Source organism: Herpailurus yagouaroundi, unplaced genomic scaffold (genome assembly GCF_014898765.1).
Source record: "Herpailurus yagouaroundi ecotype Mexico unplaced genomic scaffold, PumYag 184, whole genome shotgun sequence".
Lineage (NCBI taxonomy): Eukaryota > Metazoa > Chordata > Mammalia > Carnivora > Felidae > Herpailurus > Herpailurus yagouaroundi.
This window is the reverse complement of record NW_024412415.1, coordinates 39,411,687-39,424,532: the sequence shown is the minus strand read 5'-3', so window position 1 is coordinate 39,424,532 and position 12,846 is coordinate 39,411,687. Positions and strand designations below refer to the sequence as shown.

General features: G+C 39.2%; 1 protein-coding gene across 3 annotated transcripts in view; it reads left to right on the top strand.

Moving 5' to 3' along the window:
• PTPN9 (protein tyrosine phosphatase non-receptor type 9) overlaps positions 1-12,846 on the top strand; it is an 82,086-nt gene that overhangs the window by 58,576 nt on the left and 10,664 nt on the right. For all 3 annotated transcript variants that reach the window (XM_040493314.1, XM_040493313.1, XM_040493315.1), the window contains one exon: positions 7,606-7,699. In XM_040493314.1, the coding sequence (XP_040349248.1) occupies positions 7,606-7,699 (94 nt within the window). The remainder of the gene's footprint in view (positions 1-7,605; positions 7,700-12,846) is intronic.

The window sequence follows — 12,846 nt, the reverse complement described above, 5'->3', positions numbered from 1 at the left end:
CATGCACCCTTTCCACAGTTTTTCCATGATAATATCTTCTAAAAGTATAGTATAATATCACAACTAGGATATTGATATTATACACCAGTCTACTCAGATTTCCCCAGTTTTAGAGTGTGTGTGTGGGGTGTGTGTGTGTGTGTGTGTGTGTGTGTGTGTGTGTGTGTGTGTTTAGTTCTATGCAATCTTTAGCCCACACATTGGTTTGTGTATCCATCACTACAGTCAAGATACAGAAGAATACATCACCACATACCTTGGTCCCACCCTTCCCCATCCCTAACCCCTGCAACAACTCATGTGGTTTCCATTACTAAGATTTTGTCATTTCAAAAATGTTATCATATAAATGGAATCATACTGGGGCGCCTGGGTGGCTAAGTTGGTTAAGCATCCGACTTCAGGTTAGGTCATAATCTCACAGTTCGTGAGTTCAAGCCCTGCATCAGGGTCCATGCTGACAGCTTAGAGCCTGGAGCCTGTTTCAGACTCTTTCTCTCTCTCTCTCTCTCTCTCTCTGCCCTTCCCCCATTCACACTCAGTCTCTCTCTCTCAAAAATAAGTAAACATTAAAAAAATAAATGGAGGGACGCCTGGGTGGCTCAGTCGGTTAAGCATCCGACTTCGGCTCAGGTCATGATCTCGCGGTCCGTGAGTTCAAGCCCCGCATCGGGCTCTGTGCTGACAGCTCAGAGCCTGGAGCCTGTTTCAAATTCTGTGTCTCCCTCTCTCTCTGACCCTCCCCCATTCATGCTGTCTCTTCCTGTCTCAAAAATAAATAAACGTTAAAAAAAAATTAAAAAATAAATGGAATCCTACTATATGGAACCTTTTAGGATCGGCTTTTTCCTCTCAGTGTAATTCCTTGGAGATTCACCCAGGTTGTTATTACATGTCTCAATAGTTCATTCCTTGTTATTGCTAGGTAGTGTTTCATGGTATGAATGGTTTGTTTAACCGTTCACCTGTTAAAGGACACCTAGGTTGTTTAGAGTTTCTGGCTATTACATGTTAAACTACTATGAACGTTGATGTCTAGGTTTTGTGTGAACATAAGCTTGCATTTCTCTGGGATAAATATCCATGAGTGTGATGGCTAGGTCACTTGGTAATTGGATATTTAGTTTTATGAGAAACTACCCAGATGTTTTCCAGAGTGGTCCTACCATTCTGCATATGCCCCAGCAATGTATGAATGATCCATTTCTTTTTTTGCATCCTCCCCAGCATTTGATGTTGCCGCTATTTTTTATCTTAGTTGTCCTGATAGGTGTGTAATGAGATCCCATTGTAGGTATAATTTACGTTTCTCTAATAGTTAACGATTTGAACATCTTTTCATGTGCTTGTTTACCATCTGTATATCTTCTTTCTAAAAATGTGCCTTTTGCCCACTTTCTGTTTGGACTTTTTAAAAAAGTGTTGAGATTTGAGAATTTTTAAAAACATTTTCTAGATATAGGTTCTTTGTTGGATACTGGCTTATGAATATTTTCTTCTAGTCTGTAGCTGGTCTTTTCATCCTCTTAACAGGGTCCCTTGTGAAGCAAAAGGTTTTATTTTGGTCAAGTCCTTTAATCAGTTTTTCCTTTTATGGATCACACTCTTGGTGTCAAATCTAAGAACATCTAACCCTAGATTCCAAAGATTTTCTCTTTTTTTTACATAAAAGTTTCATAGTGTTATGTTTTGCATTTATTTAATTCCGTGATCCATTTTGAATTAATTTTTGTATAAAGTGTAAGGTTTAGGTTGATGTTGATTTTTGTATGTGTGCGTGTATGTGTGTGTATGCGCGTGTATGTGTGTTTGTGCATGTGCGTATAAGCCTGTGGCTATCCAGTTGCTCCAGCACCATTTGCTGAAAAATCCTTCCTCCATTGAATTGTCCTTGGAACTTTGTAAAATATCAGCTGGGCTTATTTGTGTGGGAAGAGGGAATTTTTTTAAATATGGAAAAGTACAGAGTATAACATGATAAACAACTATCTTCCTATCACCAGAATTGATACTGACAGTTTTTAATATTTTGCCATATTTGCTCCATCCTTTTTTTGTTATATAAAAGGAATTTGTTTTGGGGCGCCTGGGTGGCGCAGTCGGTTAAGCGTCCGACTTCAGCCGGGTCACGATCTCACGGTCCGTGAGTTCGAGCCCCGCGTCGGGCTCTGGGCTGATGGCTCAGAGCCTGGAGCCTGCTTCCGATTCTGTGTCTCCCTCTCTCTCTGCCCCTCCCCCGTTCATGCTCTGTCTCTCTCTGTCCCAAAAATAAATAAACGTTTAAAAAAAAAAAAAGGAATTTGTTTTGTTTTGTTTTTAATTTTTTTTTCAACATTTATTTATTTTTGGGACAGAGAGAGAGCATGAACGGGGGAGGGGCAGAGAGAGAGGGAGACACAGAATCGGAAGCAGGCTCCAGGCTCCGAGCCATTAGCCCAGAGCCTGACGCGGGGCTCGAACTCACGGACCGCGAGATCGTGACCTGGCTGAAGTCGGACGCTTAACCGACTGCGCCACCCAGGCGCCCCAGAAGGAATTTGTTTTATAAAAGTTATATATAACTTATATATAACTTTTATATATATAAATATATATAGCTGTTATATATAACTGTTATATAAAAGAAAGAATTTACAATAATTCATTTACAAAATGAAATATAATATTATTATAAAATAGTACCAAAGGAATGATGAGGGGTGCCTGGGTGGCTCAGTTGGTTAAGCATCTGACTTCAGCTCAGGTTATGATCTCACGGGTGGTGGGTTCGAGCCCCGAGTCAGGCTTTGTGCTGAGCCTGGAGCCTGGAGCCTGCTTCAGATTCTGTGTCTCCTTCTCTCTGTCCCTCTCCCACTCACACTCTGTCTCTGTCAAAAATAAACATAAAAAAATTTTTAAAGAAAAGAAAATAAATGATTAAATTAATGGCTGTCTCTAGCCTTACCCTCAGTTCTACTAGGTGTCCATTTTCTTTTTTTTTTTTTTTTTTAATTTTATTTAGAGTGAGCACGAGGGGGTAGGGGCAGAGAGAGAGAGGGAGAGAGAGAATATTAAGCTAGTATTCTGTAAGCTAAGCATGGAGCCCAATGGGGGCCTGATCCCAGGACCCTGAGATCATGACCTGAGCTGAAATCAAGAGTTGGACGCTTAACCGACTGAGCCACACACGCCCTTAGGTGTCCATTTTCAACTCTTATAGTTGTTTCTTTTGGTATTTCTTCTATGATTGTAAATAAAGTCCTTATAATGCTCTTTATTGATTTTTGTGGTTGGTAAGCTTTGGCTCTTACACTCTTTCTCCAATTCCCTTTTGACTGTTTTTCCAATATAATTATGTCACAATTTTTTATTAAATCAGTAGTTACTGTTCACATTATTATGACTATGAAATTTTTTCTACTGCAGAACTAAATAGGCTTCTAGGAAATCAAATATATTAAATTTTATTAATTCAATTTTTTTGTTTCTTTTGGAGTTAATTACCTAATTTTTAAATTTGTTTTTAGTTTTCCATGTTCGTAGCTTTATTTTTTCCCCTATGCTTCATTAAATTTATTTTATACTGATCTGTTCTTAGTATTTTCCAAGTGGTCAAATATATCACATGATGAATTAATTGTTTATTTTCCCCTGGAGTCCTCATTTGCAGAATTTTTAGGTTTTTTGTTTTTTTTTTTCTCTAGTCTCAACTGAGGTTGGTGTTGTCTGGACTTGCTCCTCAGCTTTGTCCTGATTTCCCTCCTCACTTTCCTTTATTGGTTCTTGGTTAATGGGTCCCCCATCTTCTTTCTTCACTTAAATTTTGGTAGAGCATCGAATTGCAGGTTGGAAATAATAACAGAATTTTTTTTCTATTTTTTTTTTATTAATATGAAGTTTATTATCAAATTGGTTTCCATATAACACCCAGTGCTCATCCCAACAGGTGCCCTCCTCAATGCCCATCACCCACTTTCCCCTCCCTCCCACTCCCCATCAACCCTCAGTTTATTCTCAGTTTTTAAGAGTCTCTTATGGTTTGGCTCCCTCCCTTTCCAACTTTTTTTCTTTTTTCCTTACTCTCCCCCATGGTCTTCTGTTAAGTTTCTCAGGATCCACAGAAGAGTGAAAACATATGGTCTGTGTCTTTCTCTGTATGATTTATTTCACTTAGCATAACACTCTCCAGTTCCATCCACGTTGTTACAAAAGGCCATATTTCATTCTTTCTCATTGCCAAGTAGTATTCCATTGTGTATATAAACCACAATTTCTTTATCCATTCATCAGTTGATGGACATTTAGGCTCTTTCCATAATTCAGCTATTGTTGAAAGTGCTGCTATAAACATTGGGGTACATGTGCCCCTATGCATCAGCACTCCTGTATCCCTTGGGTAAATTCCTAGCAGTGCTATTGCTGGATCATAGGGTAGGTGTATTTTTAATTTTTTGAGGAACCTCCACACTGTTTTCCAGAGCAGCTGCACCAGTTTGCATTCCCACCAACAGTGCAAGAGGGTTCCCATTTCTCCACATCCTCGCCAACATCTATAGTCTCCTGATTTGTTCATTTTAGCCACTCTGACTGGTGTGAGGTGGTATTTCAGTGTGGTTTTGATTTGTATTTCCCTGATGAGGAGTGACATTGAGCATCTTTTCATGTGCCTGTTGGCCATCTGGATGTCGTCTTTAGAGAAGTGTCTATTCATGTTTTCTGCCCATTTCTTCACTGGATTATTTGTTTTTCGGGTGTGGAGTTTGGTGAGCTCTTTATAGATTTTGGATACTAGCCCTTTGTCTGATATGTCATTTGCAAATATCTTTTCCCATTCCACTGGTTGCCTTTTAGTTTTGTTGATTGTTTCCTTTGCAGTGCAGAAGCTTTTTATCTTCATGAGGTCCCCATAGTTCATTTTTGCTTTTAATTCCCTTGCCTTTGGAGATGTGTCAAGTAAGAAATTGTGTGGCTGAGGTCAGAGAGGTTTTTTTACTGCTTTCTCCTCTAGGATTTTGATGGTTTCCTGTCTCACATTCAGATCCTTTATCCATTTTGAGTTTATTTTTGTGAATGGTATAAGAAAGTGGTCTAGTTTCCTTCTTCTGCATGTTGCTGTCCAGTTATCCCAGCACCATTTGTTAAAGAGACTGTCTTTTCCATTGGATATTCTTTCCTGCTTTGTCAGATTAGTTGGCCATACTTTTTGGGTCCAATTCTGGAGTCTCTATTCCATTGGTCTATATGTCTGTTTTTGTGCCAATACCATGCTGTCTTGATGATTACAGATTTGTAGTAGAGGCTAAAGTCTGGGATTGTGATGCCTCCCGCTTTGGTTTTCTTCTTCAATATTACTTTGGCTATTCGGGGTCTTTTGTGGTTCCATACATATTTTAGGATTGCTTGTTCTAGCTTCGAGAAAAATGCTGGTGCAATTTTGATTGGGATTGCATTGAAAGTGTAGATAGCTTTGGGTAGTATTGGCATTTTAACAATATATATTCTTCCAGTCCATGAGCACGGAATGTTTTTCCATTTCTTTGTATCTTCAATTTCCTTCATAAGCTTTCTATAGTTTTCAGCATACAGATCTTTTATATCTTTGGTTAGGTTTAACAGAATTTTTAAAACAATCCCTCTGTATTTGGTAGCAATGCTACTAAATCATCTGATTTTATTCTTAAGCCTTCTCAAGTCTTTTTGGACATTTTTAGATAATCTCTATCTTTCCATTTAGAAATTTCACAATGATATGCCTTGCTTGGTGTGGGTCCCTTTTTTTTTTCATTCATTTTGTTGGGTGCTTGATAGGTTCTTTCACCTGAAGGCTTGTGTACTTTAGTCGTAAGACTATTTGTTTTTTTTTTTTTTTATATTAGCTCTTTTTCTTTCTTTCTTTTCTTGTACTGTATCAGTTCTTTACTTCTGGAATATTTCTATCAGCCTGGTTGGATCTCCCAGAGCAGAGATTGACAAACTTTTTCTTGAAAGGCAAAATAGTAAATATTTTAGGCTTTGGGCCTTATAATCTTTGTTGCAAGTATAATAATCTCTGCTAGTACTGAACTGACAGGCTTGGTTGTGTTCCAGTAAAACTTCTATTTACAAAAACAGGTTGGCCAGGCCATACTTTGCTGACTCCTGCCCTAGAATGATTATCTTATTTGACTAAAATTTTCTCATATTTTTTATCACTTTGAATTTTTGTTTTATTCTGGAAAATTTCTTCAAGTTTCTCTTTCATCTCTTGTATTAAAGTTTTATATTTTGGATACCATTTTTATTTTCTCTTTTTTTTTAATTTTTTTTTTTTAATTTTTTTTTTCTTTTTCAACGTTTTTTATTTATTTTTGGGACAGAGAGAGACAGAGCGTGAATGGGGGAGGGGCAGAGATAGAGGGAGACACAGAATCGGAAACAGGCTCCAGGCTCCGAGCCATCAGCCCAGAGCCTGACGCGGGGCTCGAACTCACGGACCGCAAGATCGTGACCTGGCTGAAGTCGGACGCTTAACTGACTGCGCCACCCAGGCGCCCCGTCCATTTTTATTTTCTAAGAGCTTTTCTTCTCTGTTCCTTTCTCGTAGCATCCTGTTCTTATTTTCATACATACAGTATCTTTTTCTCTCTGAGGGTGTTAATTATAGCCTTTTAGAACTTACTTGCTCTTAATGATTCTCTTTTGTACTTTTTCCCTGCCATGTGTTTGACTGGTCTCTTTTTTTGTGTTGGAACTTTCTGTAATTACACGGAGGTTCTTGGCTGTAAGTACTCTATACTTAGGAGTGGATTCCTTAAACCCTGCTTGGAAATGCTGTTTGCATGGGTGATCTTCAAGTTTAACTAATCAGCTAGCTAGTTGTTGGTGTATTCCAGATGATAGAATTCTTTCATGTAGGGGTATTCACTTACTCCAGAGAGGAATTCTCCACTCTCTTGCCCGTAGGGTCCAAGCTAGGATATAAGTGTAAGACGGGAGAGGACAGGGAGATGAGGGCAGGGGATTCTCATTTTCTATTATTCAGCTTTTCATTTATTCCTCTGTTTTTAGCCCTGTGCCTCACGTTGCCTTCCAAGGTGTGGGAGTTATGAGAGTGAGCCATTGTGTCTCTCTGTAGATACCGCTGTGGGTCCTATTTTTCTGCATTTGTTTGGCTGAAGTCAGCCCAAATTTTTCCATCTGTTTTCTCTCTGCCAAAATAGATTTCACTCTTGGTCTGCTGATGTCTCTGCCGTCACTTTTGGGATTTGTACTGATTAGTACTTTTATTGTCATTTTAGTGAGGCTACTAGATGGAGTGGAGTCAAACATATGTTGTCAACCTACCATGTTAAACTGGACTTAGGTTTATTAGCAGCTGGATTTTTTGGGGGGGTGCTGTACCCCTATTTCCCTTTCCTTTTCTCTTTCGAATGGAAATATCTTTATTTCCACAGGAATACATACATATCATTAAAAATGTTGAATGATATGGACCATGGATAGGCTAGGCAATGAACAGATCCAAGTCTCCACCGCCAACAGTGACTGACGTCCACCTTTGCACTGCCGCACTTTGTATGCACACATACACACTGCTTCCACCTTTTCTCTGTCTTTGTTTTAGTTTGTCTGTTTTATTTTCTGCAGGTCTCCAGGAAACCTAGAGAAGAACCGCTATGGGGATGTGCCCTGCCTGGACCAAACGAGAGTGAAGTTGACAAAACGAAGTGGCTATACTCAGGTAGTCAGATAAATGCTGTCTTTCAGGAGCACTGAGGGAAACTTTCCAAAGTGAGGCTTACTGATACCATAGCAGAAAGAACATAGACTCTAAGCCAGAGAGATCAGATGTGAGTTTTAACTTTGCTATATACTAGTCTGTTACCTATCAACCCATCTCACAATACTAAGCAGAAATTAAATGGAAAATTTATGTAGATGCTGATAGGGCAAGGTCTGGTATATTGTAGGTGCTTGATAAATGTTCAATGATTTCTCCTTTTACTTGTTGTAAAATGAGAGTTCTGTGGTCTACCGTGTTAGTGAGTGTATATATGTATCAATACAAGGCAACTCTAATTGTAAGTGATTTTTCCATCTAGAAGATATGAAAATAATTTTGGACAACTAGTGTATACGTAAATATCTAGGGATAGAGTTGAAGTGGTCAATTAATTATATTATTTAATGTATTAATTTGATCATATCTGTTCATTTTAAAAATCACACTTATACTAATATAGATATTTAGTGAAATTCTTCAAGTGCACCTTTAACATCAGTGCTTTGTCCTCATTTGAGCTACTTCCTGAGCCAATTGAACACAGTTTTCCAGAGCACATAGAATTTTTATTTCCTTTTAAGTGTATGGTATTGTCACTGAAAAGTTTATCCTGAGCCAGAAAAACCTATTAGCATAACACTAACACAGGTTTTTCTTTTTCATTTATTCTATATCTTATGCATTCTCTGTAGTATAATCATTTACTTATTCTTTTTTAAAGTCCTCCTTTTTTAAATCTTTATTATTTTTTAAATTTGTTTTTGAGAGACAGAGCATGAGCAGGGGAGGGACAGGGAGAGAAGGAGACACAGAATCTGAAGTAGGCTCCAGGCTGTGAGCTGTCAGCCCAGAGCCCAGTGCGGGGCTCAAACCCACAAACGTGAGATCATGACCTGAGCTGAAGTTGGATGCTTAAATGACTGAGCTACCCAGACACCCCTTAATGTTTATTTTTGAGAGAGAGAGCATGCTAGCAAGGGAGGGGCAGAGAGAGAGGGGAGACAGAAGATCTGAAATGGGCTCTGTGCTGACATGCCCCTTAAAAGTCTTTTTGTTTTTTTTTAATGTTTTATTATTTATTTTTGAGAGAGATAAGAGTGTGAGCAGGGGAGGGGCAGGCAGAGGGGAAACACAGAATCCAAAGCAGCTTCAGGCTCTGAGCCGTCAGCACAAAGCTCGACGTGGGGCTCAAACCCACAAGCTGTGAGATCATGACCTGAGCCAAAGTGGGACGCTCAACCGACTGAGCCACCTAGGTGCCCCTTAAAAGTCTTTTTTAATATAATTATTTACAGCAACATCCAACACTTAGAATTTTGAGGTCAATTACTAAATATGTGTTACATTTCTTCTTTTTTCTTCTGATATACCAGTTCTGTCTAGTGCCCTCCATATGTATATATAAAAAAAACACCATTGAGGGGTGCCTGGCTGGCTCAGTTGGTAGAGCATGCGACTCTTGATCTCAGGGTTATAAGTTTGAGCCCCACATTGAGTGTAGACATTACTTAAAAAAACCCAGCGTTGACTGAGCTTGTTGTTCAAAGCAAAGGAATTCAGATAGTGCCCCTTTAACATGACATACATTATAGGGTCTTATTATATCCCCTCTCTTTTTTCTGGGGGATAATTTTTGGTAAAATCATTGCCTTGTATTTGGGCATATATGATATGTGGGTTGAGACCCTATCATCATGGTTTTTATCTCTTTTGACCCTACTGTTTCAAGCACATAAACTGAATTCATAACCCTGTCCAGGACCCTTACAAAGGGTTTTCTTGCAGGAACATTAGCTCAGAGCCTGGCTGACTTAGAGCAAGTTCATCACTGTTATTGAGATCATGATAATATATGCTCTAAAGGAGTAAGAGTATGATGGTTGAGCTGAGGATCTGGAGTCAGATATCTGTATTTACCTGTCTTCTTGACTGCTCCATCTTCAGTACCTAGAACAGTACATATCAGACCTTCAGTAAATTATTTGTGAATGAATGAGTGAATCCCAGTATACCAGCAGACTATTCTAGTCATCCTGCAATTAATCTGAAGATCATCACTTGAGTTATGCTCCTTTAATTACTGCAAACATTGGCAACAGCTTTATTTCTACAGTAAATGGAGGATTCAGGATTCAGGTTTATGAGTGAATTGTTCACCAGATTTGCTTCTAGAATTATAAAGCTATTAGTCATAGTTTGTATTGAACATGGCCCATAACAAGTGTACTTAGTTTGGTTCTCTCTGCTATTTCAGTTTGCCCCAAAATCTCTACTTTATCTCTGAGGTCATTTTCAGGTTTAATTTCTGATGATTCTTCTGAAATTACTGATATTAATTCCTAGTATTCTCAGAGACAAGGATACTTACTGAAAGCTGGTTTCCTTGGTTATAAAGAAATAGTAAGTTTCCTTTAAAGAGGTGATATTTCTTTTCAAAGCATGAAGTTCCAAAAGTAACAGCTGTGTGTGTGTGTGTGTGTGTGTGTGTGTGTAAGTGTGTGTATATATATATATCCTATATATATAGTATAATATATCATATATATATGTGATATATATATAATATATAATACTATATACCATATATTACTTATAGAATAGTGTTGATTGGCATGTACCAGGTAAATCCTTTGTACTTTCTGTGCCTTCTCACTTGGGTCCTGCAGGGTGTACCACTTGAACGTGCCAGGCTGGGCAGAGGATAGCTTTGACTGACTGTGGTGGGCCCTAGATTGAGCAAGTCTGGTTGGGAGTGAGTGAGGCTTTTAGCTTGCTGGGTCTGCTGCAAATGGTCCCTTAGCTCAGTGAAGATGTCTCAGTCAGAGTAGAACACACTAGTAGTATGAGGTCAAAATCAACTGCTGTGAAAGGAGAAAGCGGGAAACTCTTGACTAAATAATTTGTGGGAGGACGAGGTAGACTGGCTGCCTAACAGACACATACTCAAGTAACGACCATGAGATGGAGATGTCTTCTCAAGGTGGCTGTGGATACTGACAATTCAGACTGGTTTCCAAGTGGTGGAACCCAGTGGAGAAAAAATGATGGATTGGGGAGTCACTCCGACCTCTCCAGAGTAGAGTGGAGTATGTGCTTTCTCTAGGTTAACATTGGACTTTTTTCCTTTTGTCCTCCTATATCCCTTCACACCCTCTGCTATTCATCGTAACTGGTAGATCCCCTCAACTAGTTATACCAAAACTTGACACTGTAGCTTCATCCGTGTTTCTCTTTTATCAGCTTGGATTAAAGGACATTGGCAGAGATCTTGTGAGAAGGTATAATAAAAATAATAAAGACTAAATCCTATTTAATTTCCCTGATAGCTAATGATGTGGAAGTAAATAAGACTGAAAACACTGGGAGATTAGAGAAGGCCCCCAGAAGAGAATTGAGTCAAGAGCTGTTCATTGAGACGCCTCTGAATTTGTCTGGCTATTGCTTTGTGTTAATTCAGGTAGTAAAGGAGTCTGGGTGTTTGGCCCATGCTGTTGATGGTCCTGGATATGAGGTATAGCTTTCTTCCTTCTCCAGTCACGCTTTGCCTTTTGTGTGTGGCAGCATGGACAGGATGATCCTACTCAGGTTGCTTGGCTTGCCTCCCTTTTGGTTTTGAACCAGTGCTACAAATCTTAATGGACTCCTTTTTCGGTAGTTAACATCTTTGTTGAGATGTAATTCACATACCATACAATTTACTCATTTAAAGTGTATAATTCAGTGGTTTTTCTTACATTCACAGAGTTGGGCAACCACTGCAATCAACCTTAGAACATTTTTATCACCTGAAAAAGAAACTCCACACCCTTGGCAGTCACACCCCTTTCCCCCACAATTTGTCTACTTTCTGTCTCTAGAGATTTGCTTGTTTTGGACATTTCATATCAATGGAATCTTACAATATGTGGCCTTTTGTGTCTGACTTCTTAACTCAGCATGTTTTCAAGGTTCATCTATGTTGTAGGATGTAGCAGTACTTCACTCCATTTATTGCTAAATAATACTCCGTCGTATGGATATGCCACTTTTATTTATACATTCAGCAGGTGAATACCATTTTTTGGCTATTATGAATAATGCTGTTATGAATATTTGTGTAAGTTTTTCTGTGGACATATGTTTTCATTTCCCTCAGGAGTGGAATTGCTGGGTCATTTGGTAACTCTGTGTTTAAGCTTTGGAAGAACCGCTGGACTGTTTTCCAACATGACTGCACCATTTTACATTCCCAGTAGGGGCATATGAGGGTTCCAGTTTTTGCACCATCCTTGCCTACATTTGTTATCATCCACTTGTACCTGTAGGCATCCTATTGGGTATGAAGTGGTATCTCATTGTGTTTTGTTTTTTGTTTTTAAGTAGGTTCCATGCCCAGTGTGGAGCCCAATGTGGGGCTTGAACTCATGATCCTGAGATCAAGACCTGAGCTGAGATCGAGTCGGATGCTTAACTGACTCAGCCACCCAGGCGCCCCACTTATTGTGGTTTTGATTTGCATTTCCCTGATGGCTCATAATGTTGAGCATCTTTTCTTGTGCTTATTGCCATTTGTGTATCTTTAGAGAAATGGCTATTCTGATCCTTTGCCCATTTTAAAATTGGGTTGTCCTGGGCGCCTGGTGGCTCAGTTGCTTGAGCGTCCGACTTTAGCTCAGGTCATGATCTCACAGTTCATGAGTTTGAGCCCCGCATTGGGGCATTGCTGACAGCTCAGAGTCTGGAGCCTGCTTTGGATTCTGTGTCTCCCTCTCTTTCTGACCCTCCCCCACTGGTGCTCTGTCTCTCTCTCTCTCTCTCTCTCTCATAAATAAATAAACATTAAAAAAAATAAAAATAAAATTGGGTTGTCTTTTTAATATTGAATTGTGAAGGCTCTCTATATATTCTATATACAAGTCCCTTATCAAATATGTGCATTGTGTGGGGTTTACTCTTTTTTCTTAAGCTTATTTATTTATCTTGAGAGAGAGAGAGAGAGCATGAGCAGGGGAAGGGCAGAGAGAGAGGAGAGAGAGAATCCCAAGCAGGCTTCCCACTGTCGGTGCAGAGCCCGACAAGGGTCTCGAACCTGTAAGCTAAGCTGCTAGATCATGACCTAAGCTTGA